At 27.7% G+C, this 21054-nt stretch overlaps 1 protein-coding gene across 1 annotated transcript; it reads left to right on the forward strand.

The window, feature by feature from the left end:
* Nucleotides 1-2825: 2825 nt before the first annotated feature.
* On the forward strand, nt 2826-6457 carry LOC122508311 (zinc finger BED domain-containing protein 4-like). The gene is made up of 3 exons (XM_043621585.1): nt 2826-2950; nt 4674-5261; nt 6013-6457. The coding sequence occupies exons 1-3, from the start codon at nt 2930-2932 to the stop codon at nt 6400-6402; spliced, it is 999 nt and encodes a 332-aa protein (XP_043477520.1). The 5' UTR covers nt 2826-2929; the 3' UTR covers nt 6403-6457.
* Nucleotides 6458-21054: the final 14597 nt, after the last annotated feature.

Genomic DNA, 21054 nt, shown 5'->3' on the forward strand with positions numbered 1-21054 from the left:
TTCTTTTGCAGCGAAAAATAAAATACTAGTATTATTAATAAAATATACCGATATAGAAGTTTGTGAATGTATAACTAGTAAATTGTTTTGTTATCTGTCAGTTGAAAAGTATAATGTTAATTAGAAGCAGAGGGTAGTAAAGTTTATTAGATTCGTTACGAAAAGGTTGAAGTTTTAGTATAATACTGAATAACTTTGAGTGTCAAATGTAGATTTTATATTTTATCTTTCTTTTTTTTTTCTCTTACGCGTGCAAAAAGGAATAATTAGTATTCTGATAACAATTAACGACGAACTTTGTGAGTACAACTAGTAAACCTATTTGTGACCTGTTAATTGCTTACTAAAGTGACATGTAAGCAGTGAATATTAAACTTCACCCGATTTGAAGTAGAAACACCAATAAATAATGTAGTCTAATTTTGAATAACTTTTAGTGTCATGCTGCAGTGCTGTTTATAATTTCATTTATTTATTGTGGATTAAACATTTTTAAATTTTGTTTTTCGCACTTGCATAAAATATTGAGTTTATTTAAATTTTTTTTAGAATTGGTTATCCGGTTTGAAAAATTATTATGTCTAAAACTGCCGGAAGGCCTGCAAAATCTCCATGTCATGTTTATTTCAATTTTGACGAAACGAAGAATCAGTACGTTTGTTTAGTGCCAAATTGCAAAGTTTCTTTTCAAGTAAGTTGTTTTTACAATTTCGTGTAATTAATATTTCGATTATTTATATGTATATTATATATTATAAATCACTAGAAAAAGGAAATGTTATTAAATATGTCAAGATAATTCTAATTTTAATAAGTTGTACTATTTTAAAGATAGTATTTATTGATTTTCAGAACAGATTTTTAATTCTGATTTTCAGCTGTTTTTCTTCTTCTGAAACTTAAATGTTACTTTAAAAGTTTTAAAATTTTGATTTTTGAAATACTTGAATTCAAAGAAATCTAATTGTATAGCTCGTGTTGTTTTTAAGCATTAAATATTATATTTTAATCTTTACAGATAAAACATGCTGGTAATTTTAAAAGTCACCTGAGAAACGCACATCCAGAAGAATACACTAATGTTTTAACAGCGGAAACAACTCATCGTCTGTCGAAAAATGACAACAATGTTGTTAATAAAAAAAGAAAGTTATTGGTTGACATATCATCAGACAAGCTAAAGTTAGCTTGTGTTACGTTAGTAACCACCAATGGACGCCCTTTCACATTACTTGAAGATAGTGGATTTAGGCAAATAATAAATCCCATTTTGGAAGCAATGAAGCCGGAAGAAAAAATCACTATTTCGCCAAGGACAATTTATGATGCAGTAAAAGTGTCTGCAATGGAATTAAAGAAATTAATTACTCTTGAAATGAAGAATGTAAGTAAATTTTATAAGCATCAAATACTAAGTTACAGTGCCGGCCAGCAGGATTTGCCAACCCTATTGCAAATAAAAACAATACATAATGTTTTTTATTTTAATTTTTAGTAACGAGAGAAAGTTGGTTAAGGTCTCATTTCACAGCTAATATTTCTTACTTTCATAATATCAAAATAATAAATTAAAAAAGCAAGTTCTTCATTGTTAAAATGCAATTAGTGATCATTCAAATATTACGTCATGCAAATTTGGGAAATTTTTAACCCGTCCCACCTATGTCACATTTTCTTAAATAGAAATTGGTCATTTTTACACAGGACTACTATATATAAAAATTAAAAATGAACTTTTTTTGTCCTACAAGTTTTTTTTAAATCAACTGTTTTCAAATTATAAACAATATTTAAAAATATCACGGAGAGAAGAGAATAGTGAAGGCGATTATCGGTTCATTTCTGATATCTAAACAGTTTCGGTAATTTTTGACGGATAAATTTAACAGTCGCATCTACTGCAAACAATAGTAAGAACGACTGTCCGTTTAGTCAGGGTTACTAAACAAGAACTAAACCGCCAGGGGCGCTACTATCGCTCTCCATGTATTTCTGCTACTAAACGCGTTTTCTTGCTACGACTATATATAACTCTTCTCTCCGTGTAGTCTTTTTTTAAACAAATAACGATAACTTTCTTAAAAATTGTCCTACAATAAATTTAAAAAAAAGCATTTGAAAGGAATAAGAAATATTTAAGTAATTTTTCTAATTTATTATTCTAATATTATGAATATAGAAAATATTAGCTTTGAAATGAAACTTTAACCAACTTTATATTTTTACTAGAAATTAAAATAAAACACTTTTTGTAATGTCTTTATTTGCAGGGTGGGCTTATCCTACTGGCCGACACTGTATCTTGACAAAAGGTTATTGTTGCACTTTCAACTAGTGATAAATCTTCTGCGAGTTCTTTTAAATCTACTTTTGGTGTTAAATTATTTTTTCTAAATAGTTTACTTCTGTTTATCTACCATATTTTTTAGATTCCTCTTATAAGTCTTAAAATGGACATTGCTACCCGGCTTAACAGATCTTTCTTGGGGATTAATATTCAATATGTTAAAGATGCTCGTATCGAGTTACGCACATTAGCAGTTAAAGAATTACAGTCTTCACATACTGGAGAATATTTAAAGAAAGTTATAATAGAAATTTTATCAGAATATGAAATTTCTATTGACAAGGTGTATACCACCACGACAGACAATGCGAAAAATATAATAAAGGCAGCATATCTTATACAGGATGACCAAGAAAATAACGCTACCAATATTGCTGAATCTATTGTTAACGAAATAGACACAAATTTAAGTCAAGATGAAAATGATAACGATACAGATGATTCTTCCGATGAAAACATCATAGATAATCTAGAAGAAGAAGAACTCCACGATATTGGCAGTAACAGTTCTGTTGCAACTCCAGTCCGATGTGCAGCTCATACATTACAATTAGCAATTGGTGATGTGCTTAAAAAAAAACTATGAAAAGAACAATTGCTAAGGTATTGAAAAAAACATTTCCTTCTTTTATAGAACCTTTAAAAATGTATTGTTGTTTTCTTTTTTGTTTCCTAACTGTTTTAATAATTTTTTTTCAAATTTTTAAAGTTTTAAAGTTATTGTATTAAAAGTCATTGAATTCTGACAATGAATGTTGTCAAAAAATTTAAGAAAAATTACATTCCTTTACAAAATTTTATTATTTATGAAAATAATCGAATTCATGCTAAAAATTGTAATAAAATTTTAAAAAAACATAATTGAATTCTTTTGAAGAATTTCTTTCATTTTTTTTAAATAATGGAGTTTCTTTAATAATTTTAATTAAAAATTTTGAAAGTAATTGAATATTATGAACAATTTTTTTTTCAAGTTTTTAAAATAATCGTGTTTCTTAATAATTCTAATTAATAATTTCACTATTAAAATTTTATTAAAATTATTCACTGAAAATTAAACATTTTTTTAAAACAATTTTATTAGAGTTTTTGTTAAAAATTAAATTTTTTATTACGAAATTATTCAAAAATTCATAATATTTTATTTTTTCCACTTTTTGAAATAATCTTGTCTGTTAATAATTATAATGAAATATTTTATTTTTAAAATTTATTAAAATTGTATATTGAGAATACAAAATTAAATTTATTATTCAATTAAAAATTTAAATTAAATTAAAAAAAAAAATTAGAATTTTATTATTTCTAAAAAACAATTAAATATTTGCGAAAAATTTTACTTTAAAAAGATTTCTTGAAAAGAATTTGAATTTTAATTGAAATTTTTGAAAGTAATTGAAATTCTGTAAAGAGTTCAATTATTTATTAAAAAAATTTAACTATGGACAAGAATTTTTTTTAAATTTTTGAAAAATAATTAAAATTTTTCGAAGAATTTTATTATTGATGAAAATAATTGAAATCCAACGAAGGATTTTATTTTTTTATGAAGAAAATTGAATTCTTGCGAAGAATTTTAAAATAATTGAAATTTTAAAAATAATTTAAGTTTTATAATGATAATTGATTTTTTCAGAAGAATATTATTAAATTTTTTGAAAATGATTGAAATCCTTTGAAAATTTTCCTATTATTTATGGAAAATAATTGCAATCTTGTAAAGATTTTTATTAAAATTTTTGAAAAATTATATAATTGTTTCAATAAAAATTTCAATTCTTTAAAGGAATTTAATAAAGATTGTATTGAAAATAACTGAATTTTTAGGAAGAATTTTATTAAAATTTTAGAAAATAATTGAATTCTTTTGGAAGATTTTATAACGAATTAAGAAAAAAATTTAATTTTGCTGTGAAATTTTATTGATAATATTTGGATTTTTGCAAAGATTTTACTAATTTACAAAAATAATGAAATTCTTTCGTGAAACTTTACTAAAATTTTGTTGAAAATAAAATAATTGAATTTTTGCTAAATATTTTGCTATTTATAAACATAATTGCATTATTTCGAAGAATGTTATTATTTATGAAAATAATTCAATTCTTGCAAAGAATCATATTAAAATTTTTGAAAATATAAACAATAATAATTAATTATGTACTTAATAAGTGAATTTTAAAAATTTTTGATTATGAAATTATTAAAAAATTCATAATATTTAAAAAAAATTTTGCAATTTGAATAATTATAATAATAATACAAAATGGAATACCACATTCCCCGCGTAATATTTGCTACTGTTTTATAATAATTATCATTTCAGGCCAGAAATGCTGTCAAACAATTGCGGACAGAATCATGTCTAAAGGCATTAAAACTATTCAAATTACCAAAACCAGTGTTAGACGTTCCTACCAGGTGGAACTCGACCTATGACATGTTGTCTTCATTAGTCTCGGCAAAAAATGTCTGTAATGATTTAGCTGACAATAAGGAAGTGTTGAGAATAAGTGACATTGAGTGGGAGAGAATGGAAACCTGCATTAAAGCTTTAGAGCCTAGTAAAATTGCTACCAAAAAAATGCAATCCGAGAATCTTGTACCCGGAGATTTATACGGTATTTGTCGAGAGTGCAAAAAAAATACGAATAAAGTAAATTCGAATTTTGCAGCGAATCTACTAACTGCTTTCATCGAAAGAGAGGACAGTTTATTAAAAAACGAAGCACTTCTCTGCTCTATGTTTTTAGACCCGAGGTATTTGCCTTTCTTATCAATTAAAGATTGCATTACAGCAAAGACAAAACTCAAAAGTCTTTATGAAAAAATTGAGTTTTTAAAAAAAGACCCCAATTGTCAAAACTCGGTTGATGCTGAAAGCAGTTCATCAAACACTGTTACAGACATTCAGGTACGTTGCAATAACATTTTATTAGGGAGCGTTCACAAATGATGTCACGTTTTTGGGGGAGGGGGGTCTCTACTAAACGGGACACAATGTATTTTTACATGAGAAATTGCGTGATATCATTTATGAACGCTCCCTTAATTCGTATTTTATAAATTCGGATTAGGGGAGAGTGGGGCAAAGGCAAACTAAAATTATCATTTCATCTTTGCAAAAACTATTTTTTTGTAATATTTCTTAAAATATTTGATATTTTTAAGTTTTTCTTTTTTTAAACAATTGATGTGCTTGTATTGAAACTAAATTCTTAACACGAAGTGAAATAGACAAAAAATAAAGGAGATATTGTAAAAAACGTCATTGCCCCGCATAGCGTCTTTGCCCCACTGTCCCCCATTTTAATTTTCATAAAGAACAATTTTTAACGACGTTTATAGAGTTGTTATAAATGTGACGTCCGTGGTAAAAGGTATCTTACGCATTTAGGTTATGTTGACGATCGTTATACCTATTGGTTAATACGAATATCTATATATTTAAGACCAGAATTAATTCCTATTTAATATTTTAGATATATAATGAAGATTTAATATCATTAAGCACTGAAAGTTAATTCCTTTTTTATTTATTTTCACATTAAAAATAATCATCATAATAACCTAAAATTTTTCAACGTATGGTAATTTTTACTGCGGAACTTAAAATATTTGCCCGAAAATGTTAAACGAAAACAATATTTTTTGTCTTTCTGCAGGATTGTGACGAAAACATGGAGGAAGACTTTCTTGAAGAAGAAAGAAAGAAGATGGACGAGGAGAGACTGAAACATTTAAACCCTCCGAAAACGACGATTGAACAATTGTTAATAGATTTTGAAAAAACAAAAAGCATCAGTAGGAAAGAAAACATTTTACTTTTTTGGGAAACAAGAAAGTCTATCCAGCCAGAATTGTACGAGTTAGCTGTAATTGTACATGCTGTTCCTATGACCGAGGTTAGCGTGGAAAGGCTCTTTTCAGGAATGAAATTTGTATTTTCTGATTTCCGCGCCAACCTCCACCCTGATATTTTAGACGACATCCTTTTATTAAGATCAAATGAAAACTTTCAGACAATTAAATTAAAACAAGATAAGAAAAAATAGATTTGCTTAGAAGAAGAAATAGTAATTTGAGGTTTATTTAAAATATACGTATTTTACGTATTTTAACGCAAAAAGTAATTTAAAATTACTCAACAGATCTCTCTTTTAAAATTGATTAAAAATTACGTTGTCAAACAGATTTATAAAGATATTGATACTTTATGTTTAGGCAATTTTAATAACTTATTGTCTTTAGTTTTTTATATTTAAGTAAATTTTAATTTTGTTAAACTATTTGAATAAATTTAAGTAAAATAATTTACTTTAAATAAACATAATTAGATGAATTTTGTTTTTCATATTGATAAATAAAAAAATTGTATAATTTTATAAATAAAATTTTTGTTAACAATTTTATTGTGAAAATACTTTAAAGGGACTTTCTGGTGCAGAATTGTTAAAAAAATTATATCTTTTAATTTATATTTAAAATTTTAAAGATATGCGTTAAATAGTAAATTTTCAACTATATTTGAATTAGTGTCTGCCATTTAAATTCTTAGTCAGTTATTTTTCACTGATTCAAACGCTGAGAGTAGTTTTTTCGTATTTTAATTTAATAGGAAAAAGTAATGTTTGAATATCATCAAAGAGTTAAGGAAAATATAGGGGAGACTGGGGCGAAATGTTAAACTGTCAAAACAGTTAAAATTCATTATATTTTGAACGGAAATAGTTAGAGCATTGTAATTTTAATTAAAGAAGGGTGTTATCACCCTAAATAAATGTCCGGAGTTATGTGACATTCTGTTCAATTTTGTGGTTTCCATATTTAAATTATTTTTTCACCCTACTTTTGAAAATTTTTTCGTAAAAGACGGTAAAAGAAAATATAAACTTTTAAGTATATTTTTTGAATTTATTCTTATTGCGATTTCTTTAGGTTCTTATTTGGGTTCCCTGAAGAGATACCTAAAGGTATTTGCTAAGTATCTTTAGTCAGATTTTTTATATTTGTTGTTAAGGGGACTTTCTGGTTTAGAATTTCAAAAAAATCGATTTTTTTTTGCTTAAAAATGTTCCTTAGTATCATAGAATTACTGTCCCAAAACGATTTTTAAAAAATATGTACAAAAACAAAAGTTATAACAATATTTATGACGGTATGTATTTCAACAACAATCTACAGTTATCTTATTTACATATTTGGTGTTCCTCTTTTATTGATATTAGCTTGAAACATGTTACTCGAGGGTTTTTGGGGTCGCTGATTACGAATTTGATGCCAGTTTTTGAAAATACAAAATGGCGGATCCAATATGGCGGACGAAAAAATAAAAATTCAACCGGATTTGCTTAAAACTTGTTACTCGGGGGTTTTTGGGGTTGCTGATTACGAATTTGATGTCAGTTTTTGAAAATACAAAATGGCGGATCTAATATGGCGGACAAAGATTAAGAAATTAATTAAATTTAGTTGAAAATGGTTACTTTTGGCCTTTTGAGATTGCTAGTTATGAATATAGGCACAAAACATTAACGTTCTAGTTTTAAGCAAATCCGGTTGAATTTTTATTTTTTCGTCCGCCATATTAGATCCGCCATTTTGTATTTTCAAAAACTGACATCAAATTCGTAATCAGCGACCCCAAAAACCCCCGAGTAACAAGTTTTAAGCAAATCCGGTTGAATTTTTATTTTTTCGTCCGCCATATTGGATCCGCCATTTTGTATATTCAAAAACTAACATCAAATTCGTAATCAGCGACCCGAAAAACCCCCGAGTAGCAAGTTTTAAGCAAATCCGGTTGAATTTTTATTTTTTCGTCCGCCATATTGGATCCGCCATTTTGGATTTTCCAAAACGGACATCAAATTCGTAATCAGCGACCCCAAAAACAGCGGGATACGAAGTTCTGTTGTAATAAAAAGTTGTTTGATATTCATGACTCAATGAATTATGTTATGAAAACTTTAAACGCGTTTTTCTCGAAAACTCATTTTTCAAACTGGTACAGAGCTTTTCTCGAAATCTACCGAACCGATTTTGAAATCCCAAAAATTTTTTGATTCTTTATTTAAAAAACTGGTGCCTAAACCTCTAAAAACTCATATTTCTACCGCCTGTGTTTTTATATGGAGGTAAATTGACCCAAAAACACGGCGTTTTTGCGAGTTTTTGAGAAAAATGTACATATAAAATAAAAAAACCTTTAAAAAAAATCGTTTTTGAGGTTTAGGCACAAGAATAAATCCTTATGAAGAGATTCCCGTTTGGAACTTGAATTTATGTATTACAGGTTGCCCGGAATCTAACGTACCAAAAAAAGGTATCTTTTGGAAGACGCCACCTACAGCTATGAAATTGAACTAAATACACTCAAACATATTTTTTAAATTTTCTCTACGCAATGTGCTACAATGTCCAAAAATAGTTTTTACAATTTCTTTAATACTGTTCTTACAATAAAAGTTTTAAAACCTTCCTTTTTTGTCAATTCTAAACCAGAAAGTCCCCTTAAAGCCAAAAATGCACCCTGGGGCAAATAGTTAAATGTATTTTTTCATGTTGTTAAAAATATTTTTTACATTTTTCGTTTTTTTGGGTTTATTTGTTTAAAAATTATTTATTTGACATTAGGCAAGTACTCTGTCAAAAAACCAGACCACTCACGTGAAATAAACCAACATTTTTTTTTAATTTTAGTTTATTAACTTTATAACTGTTCTAAATCTTTTATTAACTAAATTACTTGTTTACGTATACTTTAACTAATCTACTGCTAAACGCCAATACACATGCTATATACATGCAACACATTTTTGCATTTAAAATGTACACTAAACATTACTTTGAATGTTTAATTCTTGTCAATCTGGTATTAGAGTTCAAAACATTAAATTCGTAATCAGTGACTCCGAAAACCCCCGAGTAACTAGTTTTAAGTGAAATCGTTAAATTTTTAAAAATTCGTCCTCTATATTGAATCCGCCATTTTGAATTTTTGAAAACTAATCGCGGTTTCGTAATCAGCGACTCCAAAAACCCCCGAGTAACTAGTTTTAAGTGAAATCGTTGAATTTTTAAAAATTCGTCCTCTATATTGAATCCGCCATTTTGAATTTTTGAAAACTAATCGCGGTTTCGTAAACAGCGACTCTAAAAACCCCCGAGTAACTAGTTTTAAGTGAAATCGTTGAATTTTTAAAAATTCGTCCTCTATATTGAATCCGCCATTTTGAATTTTTGAAAACTAATCGCGGTTTCGTAAACAGCGACTCTAAAAACCCCCGAGTAACTAGTTTTAAGTGAAATCGTTAAATTTTTAGAAATTCGTCCGCCATATTGAATCCGCCATTTTGAATTTTTGAAAACTAATAGCGGTTTCGTAATCAGCGACTCCGAAAACCCCCGAGCAACTAGTTTTAAGTGAAATCGTTGAATTTTTTAAAATTCGTCCGCCATTTTAAATTTTTGAAAACTTATAGCGGATTCGTAATCAGCGACCCAAAAATATCGTAGTAACAATTTTTAAGCAAATCTGATGGGTTTTTATTTATTTTGATTTAGATATTTTTCAGGGACCGCTTCTAAAACGAAACTAAATAGAAATTACTTTCGTTTTAGTGTTTGAGTTGACGCGAAACTAAATTAACAAAGTGACTTTAGTTTCAAGTCGACACGAAACTAAAATTAACAAACTGAGTTTAGTTTCGTGTCGACTCAAAACAAAAGACTGAAACACATAATTATTTAGTGTCAACCACAGAAAAATTGTTTCCCTTGCCATCCGTAACTAGAGCAACGTAAGTAATTAATGTAAGTTACGTAACCAGAGTAAATTACGTAACTACAGTAACTTACGAAACCAGAGTAAATTACGTAACTACAGTAACTTACGTAACTAGAGTAAAGTACGTAACTACAGTAACTTGCGTAAATGGTCACACTTACGTAAGTTACGTAACCAGAATAACTTACACAATTAATCAAACTTACACAAGTTACGTAACTTACGTAAATGATGGAATTTACTCAACCAACGCAAATAATCACCATTTACGTAAGTTACGTAATTTACACAAATGGTCAAAATTACTTCATTTGTACAATTAGTCGAACTTACGTAAGTTACGTAAAATGATCAAATTTACTTCGTTTGTGTAATTAATCAAACTTACGTAAGTTGCGTAACTTACGTAAGTTTGATTAATTGCGTAAGTTATTCTAGTTTCGTAACTTACGTGAGTTTGATTAATTGCGTAAGTTATTCTAGTTACGTAACTTCCTTTAACCCTCTGCCTACGCTGACTTATCCCCACTTTAGCGCTTTTGAATGTAATTCCCATAGTCCCCACCAGGCGTCCAAATAGACGATTTAAGATGATAACGGTCACATGAGTAGGCAGAGGGTTAATTATGTAAATTACTATAGTTACGTAATTTACTCTAGTTACATAACTTACATTAATTACTTACGTTGTTCTAGTTACGTAAGTCAGGGGAAACAATTTTTCTATGATTGACACTAAATAATTATGTTTTTCAATCTTTTGTTTTGAGTCGTCACGAAACTAAATCTCATTTGTTAATTTAGTTTTGGGTCGACACGAAACTAAACTCAGTTTGTTAATTTAGTTTCGTGTCGACTTGAAACTAAAGTCACTTTGTTAATTTAGTTTCGTGTCAACTCAAACACTAAAACAAAACTAAACTTTCGAGACGGTCCCTGATATTTTTATCAAAATTAGTACAAAAAAGAATTTTGATTTTGATATTTTTATCAAAATTAATACAAAAAAGAATTTTGATATTGATATTGGAACCAAAACTAAATAGAGTGGAATTTTGATTTTGATATTGGAACCAAAACTAAATAGAGTGAAATTTTGATATTGTAACCGAAACTAAATAGAGTGGAATTTTGATTTTGATATTGTAACCGAAACTAAATAGAGTGGAATTTTGATTTTGATATTGTAACCGAAACTAAATAGAGTGGAATTTTGATTTTGATATTGTAACCGAAACTAAATAGAGTAGAATTTTGATTTTGATATTGTAACCGAAACTAAATAGAGTGGAATTTTGATTTTGATATTGGAATCAGACCATAAAGAACATTTATTTTTGATTCGGTTATCTGAACTAAAACTGAATACAGACTAATTTTGATTCTGATACCCATATCCAAATCAAAACAAAATTATTTTTTAATTTTGTATTGATTCCGTGACGGTCCCTGGTTTTACTACAATTTAAACATTAGCAAGTACTTTTTAGCTAAATTGCAATCGATAACATTTCTTACTTTATTTATTAGTCAGTTAATAAGAGGGATTCAATGTTTTAAAAAGATATTTTTAGCTTAAACATTATGATTTAATGCTAGTCCCCAAACTATGCTTCTGACTGTTTTACTACAATTTAAACATTAGCAGGTACTTTTTACCTGAAATACAATCTATAACATTTCTTACTTTATTTATTAGCTAGTTGATAAGAGGTTTTTAATGTTTATATAAAATATTTTTAGCTTAAAATCTCTGATTTGATGCAGGTCCCCAAACTATGCATCTAACTTTTTTTACTACAATTTAAACATTAGCAAATACTTTTTATCTAATTTGCAATCTATAACATTTCTTACTTTATTTATTAGTCAGTTGATAAGAGGGATTCAATGTTTTAAAAAGATATTTTTAGCTTAAACATTATGATTTAATGCTGGTCCCCAAACTATGCTTCTGACTGTTTTACTACAATTTAAACATTAGCAAGTACTTTTTAGCTTAATTGCAATCTATAACATTTCTTACTTTATTTATTAGTCAGTTGAAAGGAGGGATTAAATGTTTTAGAAAGATATTTTTAATAAAACATTACGATTTGATGCTTTTTCCTAAACTATGCATCTAACTGGTTTACTACAATTTAAACATTAGCAAATACTTTTTACCTGAATTGCAATCGATAACATTTTCTACTTTATTTATTTGTCAGTTAATAAGAGGGATTCAATGTTTTAAAAAGATATTTTAAGCTTAAACATTATGATTTGATGCTGGTCCCCAAACTATGCTTCTAACTGTTTTACTACAATTTAAACATTAGCAAGTACTTTTTAGCTAAATTGCAATCGATAACATTTCCTACTTTATTTATTTGTCAGTTGATAAGAGGGATTCAATGTTTTAAAAACATATTTTATGCTTAAACATTATGATTTTATGCTGGTACCCAAACTATGTTTCTGACTGTTTTACTACAATTTAAACATTAACAAATACTTTTTAGCTAAATTGCAATCTATAACATTTCTTACTTTATTTATTAGTCAGTTGATAAGAGGGATTCAATGTTTTAAAAAGATATTTTATGCTTAAACATTATGATTTGATGGTGGTCCTCAAACTATGCATCTAACTGTTTTACTACAATTTAAACATTAGCAAGTACTTTTTACCTGAATTACAATCTATAACATTTCTTACTTTATTTATTAGTTAGTTGATAAGAGGTATTAAATGTTTATATAAAATATTTTTAGCTTAAAATCTCTGATTTGATGCAGGTCCCCAAACTATGCATCTAACTTTTTTTACTACAATTTAAACATTAACAAATACTTTTTACCTTAATTGCAATCTATAACATTTCTTACTTTTTTTATTAGTCAGTTGATAAGAGGGATTCAATGTTTTAGAAAGATATTTTTAGCTTAAACATTATGATTTAATGCTAGTCCCCAAACTATGCTTCTGACTGTTTTACTACAGTTTAAACATTAGCAGGTACTTTCTACCTGAATTGCAATGTATAACATTTCTTACTTTATTTATTAGCTAGTTGATAAGAGGTTTTAAATTTTTATATAAAATATTTTTAGGTTAAAATCTCTGATTTGATGCTGGTCCCCAAACTATGCTTGTAACTGTTTTACTACAATTTAAACATTAGCAAGTACTTTTTAGCTATATTGCAATCGATAACATTTCTTACTTTATTTATTAGTCAGTTGATAAGAGGGATTCAATGTTTTAAAAAGATATTTTTAGCTTCAACATTATGATTTAATGCTGGTACCCAAACTATGCATCTTACTGTTTTACTACAATTTAAACATTAGCAAGTACTTTTTAGCTTAATTGCAATCTATAACATTTCTTACTTTATTTATTAGTCAGTTGATAGAAGGGATTAAATGTTTTAGAAAGATATTTTTAATTAAACATTACGATTTGATGCTATTTCCTAAACTATGCATCTAACTGGTTTACTACAATTTAAACATTAGCAAATACTTTTTACCTGAAATACAATCTATAACATTTCTTACTTTATTTATTAGCTAGTTGATAAGAGGTTTTAAATGTTTATATAAAATATTTTTAGGTTAAAATTTCTGATTTGATGCTGGTCCCCAAACTATGCTTGTAACTGTTTTACTACAATTTAAACATTAGCAAGTACTTTTTAGCTAAATTGCAATCGATAACATTTCTTACTTTATTTATTAGTCAGTTGATAAGAGGGATTCAATGTTTTAAATAGATATTTTTAGCTTAAACATTATGATTTAATGCTGGTCCTTAAACTATGCTTCTGACTGTTTTACGACAATTTAAACATTAGCAGGTACTTTTTACCTGAATTGCAATGTATAACATTTCTTACTTTATTTATTAGGTAGTTAAGTAGAGGCTTCAAATGTTTAAGAAAGATATTATTATCTTATAAACTCTAATTGACGCTTTCAAATTACTATGAGTAGAATACAAATTAATGTTATAATTTTTAATAAGATTTTCAAAATGTGAATTATAAAATTCTTTTCCTTTATCTACTTGCAAATTTTTCAGTATGCGTTTTTTAATTAAAATAGATTTCATTGCCGCAGTCACATCTTCACCTTTTTTGGACTGTACTGGAACAGCCCAGGCAAACTTTGAAAATGTATCAATGACGGTTAACAGGTACTTGTAACCTTTATTTTCTCTCGCATAAGGTTGCAATTCAACAAGATCAGCTTACCAAGTCTCGTCAAAACCTCGAATGTCAACACTTCTTCGCTTATAATTTTTTCCGGCTGGTTTATGTAACTCTTTCACCAACTGTAGTTTTTGATCCTCCATTGCTAATTGCCTTCAAGTGTGCGCAGTCTGCTGTCTAATTGTAAATTAATGTCTTTGTTGTTAGTCATGCATCATCTCTATATTTCTTTCAATACTGATTCTTAGATTTTCAAAATATTTTTTTATCAAATCTTCTAAATCTAAAATCTTTACAACATTGTCATTTATATCATTTCTCACAGAACCGATTACATCATAGATGGCGTTCGCTTTAGATTCAATAACTTTGTTTACAGTATTCAAGTTTACTGCATCATCGTTGCTCTCAGCATTAGCTACGTTACAAAGTTTCTTATTTTCAATATTAAAATCTCCTTCAGCAGTCAACTTAACCTGCGAATTTCGTTATTTTTTCTTCGAGAGTACAGTTTAGGAGTCAAACTTTGATTCCATTTAAATGGAAAATTGATTTTTCTTATCTAAGTGCATAATAATAGACGTTAAAAAAGGGTATGTTTTTTTGACATAAACAAATGGAATAACTCAGTCAATTTTCACTTTATCGATTTGGTGTAAAGGGAATTAAATTTCATTCGTTTTCACAAAACTTTTCCAAAAAAAAATCCGACCTAGCTTCAAGGAGGGGGGAGTTAGTTTATTTTTTTCAAAAAATTCCTGACTAGTTAATTATCAATATTTTTAATTGCAATTCATACCACTTATAGTTCAATGTATGTATTTTATGAAAAAAAATTGGACATAAGGTTTTGTGCATTTATTTTTAATTTATATCAAGTAAAAGTAAATGTATCCTTTTTTCAACCTCTGAACGTCGGAGTGGGGGTACTCGAAGGAGCGTGATTGTCGCCGCCACAACTCAATTCAGCCTTTCAAATTTGCAAAAATGGTCATAACTTCGTTAATTATTTACCGATTTTAATGATTCTTTTTTTAATTTGATGTATTGTTTTACGCTGAATCCAAAAATGATTTTATATTTTTTTAAAATACAATATTTTTAATAATAAAAACAAAAATTTTTTTAACAAAAAATTTTTAATTATTATTTATAACTCTTGACAAAAAATTCTTTTCGTACATATAATTCCATTGAATTCAAAATAATATTATGACATAAAAAAATTCAAATTAATTATATATAAGTGTGTAGCATCGTTGTATTGATAGTTGAACAGGCGTGCATATGTGAACCTGATGCTACAAGCTTATATATAATTAATTTTAATTTTTTTATGTCATAATATTATTTTAAATTCAATGCAACGAAAAGAATGAAGAATGAAGAATGAAGATGTTCGAAAAGAATTTTTTGTCAAATATGATAAATAATAATTAAAAATTTGTTGTTAAAAATTTTTTCTTTTTTATTATTAAAAATATTGTATTTTGAAAACATATAAAATTATTTTTGGATTGAGCGTAAAAAAATACATCAAATTAAAAAAAGAAAGATAAAAATCGGTAAATAATTAACGAAGTTATGACCATTTTTGCAAATTTGAACAGCTAAATTCAGTTGTGGCGGCGAGAATCACGCTCCTCCGAGTACCCCCACTCCGCCGTTCAGAGGTTGAAAAATGGATACATTTACTTTTACTTATTATAAATTAAAAAAGAATGCACAAAACCTTATGTTTAATTTTTCTACATAAAATACATGTATCAAACTGTAAGTGGTGCGAATTTCAATAAAAAACATTAATAATTAACTTGTCAGGAATTTTATTTTTAAAAAAAGTTAACTTTCCACCTCTTGAAGTTAGATCGGATTTTTTTTTTGAAAAGTTTTGTGAAAACAAATAAAATCAAATGCCCTTTACACGAAATCGATAAAGTGAAAATTGGCTGAGTTATTCCATTTGTTTATGTCAAAAAAACATACCCTTTTTTAACGTCTATTACTATGCACTTAAATAAAAAAAATCAATTTCCCATTTAAATGGAATTAAAGTTAGACTCCTTAACTGTACTCTCCAAGAAAAAAAAACGAAATTCGCAGGTCCAAAAGTGGGGAAATTCCGTTGAAAAATTACATGTTTTTAGTTAACAAATGGAATTATGCATAAACTATTTACCCGATCAAGTTGAATTTTTTTGGGATTTATTCAGCCTCGCAAGAGGAATATTTCTGGGAAGTTAGAAACAAATTCGATAATTATTAACAAAGTTATTAAACAATTAAAAAAGTGCTATTTTTAATGGTTTAAATTCATTTGCAACTAAACTAATTAACCTTTTTCAACGTATGACCAATCATTTGAAAGGTATTTTTAGGCTCTACAACTTTCAATAACAACTTTTTCCTCTAAAATTTAACCGGAAGCAAGGGTCATCGAAAAACTACGTTTCTCGAACTTTGACGATTGTTTACACTATTTTTTGCAACCGGAAATCGAGAGCAAACCATGGGGCTCTTATATGGGGCCCCCAAACTACAAGAAACTATTGAGACTTTTCCAGTTGCACTTTTGTGCACTTTTTGCACTCACCGACTGGCCTAATATTGGCGTGCCTATAAAAAGAATAAAGATAAAATCATATATTTTGATAGCTTTGGTAATCTTCGACCACCTTCGGATCTTGTTAAATATTTTGGTGTTGGTAGCATAAAATATAATCATAAACGATATCAAAACTATAATACATATGTATGCGGACATTTATGTCTTAAATTTTTATGTAAACAATTGAATATTTCTGATTTGTATACTCTGCATATAAATAAATGATATTCTTGGTTTAAATGTCAGTTATTAATTTGACCTCATCATAGACGATTCACTTATTTTAACGTTGTCTGGAAATTCTTCCATCTTAGAATCTCAATTTTTTCCACCAATAGAGTTGTCTAATTTTAAAAATTATGCTCTTGGTCTTGTTGAATTTTTATCTTTTAGTTCTATTCCTAATATAGATGCTGGGAAAAATAAATTTTACGTAGGAAATGAAGAAATTATTATACCCACAGGAAGTTATGAAGTAAGTGATATTGATCAAGTTTTGCATTTAATTTTAAAAAATAAAGGAATTAATTTTAGAATCAAACCAAACAATAATACATTGAAATGTACAGTTTATTGTGATGAAGAAATTAATTTTAAACCCAATGATTCTATAGGTAGTTTTGTTAGGATTTTCTCCTCGCAAATTAAAAGCTCAAGAATACCATGAGTCTGATCAACCAGTGTCAATCATTAAAATAAATTCATTAAGAGTAGAATGTAATATAACAACGGGAGCATACATCAATGGTGAAAAAGTGCATACAATTCATGAATTTTTTCCTATTGTTCCACCAGGATATAAAATAGTGGAAGTACCAAATCACGTCATTTACTTGCCAGTCGCTGTCAAGACAATAGACTATACTCAATTGCGAATTGTAGACCAAGACGGAAATTTACTTAATTTTCGAGGGGAAACTTTAACAATAAGGCTTCATATTAAATCCTTAAAATAATGGGTATTGTTTTTAATAATAGTAAAAGGATTGGTTTTGGTTACAAAATTAAAACACCATGCCAGAATCAAATCAGTCGTCGGCGAATCTTGAAGAGATTAACACCTCAGAACCTGCAACTACTGAAAAATCTCGGTCTAAAGATTGTAAAAAAAGAAAGAGAGTAAAAAAGAGATTTAAGGTTATTTTTACTTGTATTTGTGCATTTGTATTTCAACGTATTATTATTTGCTATGGAAGGGAAAATTTTAAATATTGATTTACCAGTAATTTTTGATGAATCTATTGCTCATTATGAAGTTCATGCGCAACAACCATACACCTCATCAACATATAACAATAGTGATGAAATCCGCATCACGGTACAGAATCAGGATCATTGCTTATTTCCAAGCAAAAGCTCGATTCACATAACTGGAAAACTCGAGAAACCTGATGAAACAGCTCTAGAGCGTACAAATTTAATTTCTAATGGCATATGTCATTTATTTGAAGAAGCAAAGTATGAAATTAATGGTGTAGAAATTGATAAAAATAAAAATGTTGGTCTTACAAGTTTAATGAAAAATTATATTTCTCTCGATTCTAGTCAAAATAAATTTCTTGAAAATGTTGGCTGGTTAGAATTTACCAATGAACCAACCTTAACAAATGCGCAAGGTTATTTTGATGTTTGTATTCCTCTGAGTATGATTTTTGGTTTTGCTGAAGATTACCAAAAAGTCATTATTAACGCTAAACATGAGCTTATTTTAATCAGATCAAAAACTGATGCTAACGCAGTGTTGCAAGTAGCACCTTTAGAAGAGTTTAAAATTGTCATTGAAAAAATTGAATGGTTATTACCATACATAAAATTATCAGATGCTCGAAAGTTTAAATTGTTAAAATATATTGAAAAAGATCCATCTATTCCAATAAGTTTTAGAACTTGGGAATTGTATGAATATCCTTTATTACCAATTACTCCTAAGCACATTTGGAGTGTGAAAACTTCAAGTCAATTAGAGAAACCTAGATTTATTGTATTAGGGTTTCAGAGAAACAGAAAAAATAATACAGTTCAAAACTCTAGTTATTTTGATCATTGTGATTTATCTGATGTAAAATTATTTTTAAATTCACAATGTTATCCTTATTGCAACATGAATCTGAATATTGGTAGAAACCAGTACTCTACTTTATATGAAATGTTGACAAATTTTCAAGCATCTTATTATAGTAAAGAGTCTCAACCAATTTTATTAAAAAAAGAATTTTTACAATATGCTCCTTTAGTTGTAGTGGATTGTTCAAAACAAAATGAGTCTTTAAAAAGTGGACCAGTTGATATCCGCCTAGAATTTGAATCAAAAGAAAATTTTCCCGCCAATACTTCAGCTTATTGCTTAGTTTTGCATGACCGCATCGTTGAATATAAACCAATCAGTGGAATTGTTAAAAAAATTGTTTAACTTTAAGCTTATATATATTTAACTCTTTACGCGTAATGAGATTAGTTGATTTAAAAATGCAGTACTTGATAGATGTGCAAGGATTTAAATTGCCAATTAATAAATTTGTTTTAAAAGAATTAGCTATAGTTTCTGTAAATAATGATTCAATACCAATAAATATGGTTTTCCAACCTCCTTGTCCATGGAATTGCGTCACAAACAAATATAAATGTATCAATCGTTAGTTAGAAAATAATTTCCATGGTATTCGTTGGAATGCTGGTGATGTACCGTACGTTTATTTAAAAGAAATTTTAGAAAATCTGTTTAAAGAAGCAAAGACAATTTATGTTAAAGGTTTAGAGAAGAAAAAATGGTTAAAAAGCTTAATCGATGAAAAATATTGTATTGAAATTATCGACATAAATGATTTGAATTGTCCTTCATTAAAAAAGTTAAACATTGAAACATGTATTGGAACTTGTTCAAAACATTTAATCAACAAGAAAACTTTTACTTGTGGTCTTCAGAATGTTATAAACTTAAAAACTTGGTTCTGCAAAAACTGTAATATTTGAGCATTTTAGTTGAGAATGTATTCTATTTTTTTGCTCAATAAAATTATAAAATATCCATTGGACTGTAATTATTATTTCTAACCTAACCTAATTGTTTTCAGGAATAAGAAACGACATTTATTTTGAATACATTTATTTATTTAAACATATTTATTATAATAAATTACAATTTTTTTTAAATATAATTTATTGTAAAAATTGTATAAAGCGAATAGTAGAGAACTAATACAAACTACATTTTAAATAAATATTTACATTTTATACATCAATTTCATCTATTTCCATTGGATCATGCTGTTGGTAACCCCAAGGAAGTGTGTCAGTTTTCCCTGGTATCAAAATTCTTTTATCATCCTGCCAACTTAGAGCAATTTTATTTTGTTTGACAGTGAATACTTCATGTTTTTTGCTGCGTATAAAGTGCTGAGATCGGATCAGGTTTTCATTTTCATTGAGAGTATGCTTAAAATCATCGAAACCTATTTTTTTTAAAGTTGAATATTTTACCCCTTTTGCTTTCTTTTTAGCTTCCTCATCACCCCATAACTTGAATGCATATAGTTTCGATCTTAAACCTATAAATTCGTCTACAATTTTACCGTTATTTTCGTCTTTCATAAGACCCAGGATTTTTTTATTTGCAAGTGGTGTATTATAAATGTTGTTTTCAGGATAATCGGATGTATCGAATTTATGTAAATCTCTTTTAATATAATCATAAAAATTTGGTACTGTGATGTGATAAACAAGACTGTCAGTATCTGTGTAGAGTAATTTTGCAGAATCACTGAACGTCTCTTTAATGTAATTGTAATGAAAGTCATATGTTATTATTTTTGATATGTCTAAAATAGTGAATCCTATGTAAATTGGTTTGTTAAAGTATACCTTTGTTTTATTCATCTCAATAATGACCATATCTTTATCGAATATGGTGCAACTATGAAAGTTTGGTTGAGCAATTAAATTTTTCGCGCAATACCTTCCCTCCCATTTTGTTATTAATCTAACATCTTTGTGTTTTCTAACATTTTCCATTGTCTTGCCAAATACGGAATTGTTCATTAGCTTGTAAAAATTCTTCTCAAATTCATTACTCGATTTTTTTCTAAGCTCGGTATTTAAATCAATGTAGGGTTTT

The sequence above is a fragment of the Leptopilina heterotoma genome, unplaced genomic scaffold, assembly GCF_015476425.1.
Source record: "Leptopilina heterotoma isolate Lh14 unplaced genomic scaffold, ASM1547642v1 Lhet_530, whole genome shotgun sequence".
Taxonomy (NCBI): domain Eukaryota; kingdom Metazoa; phylum Arthropoda; class Insecta; order Hymenoptera; family Figitidae; genus Leptopilina; species Leptopilina heterotoma.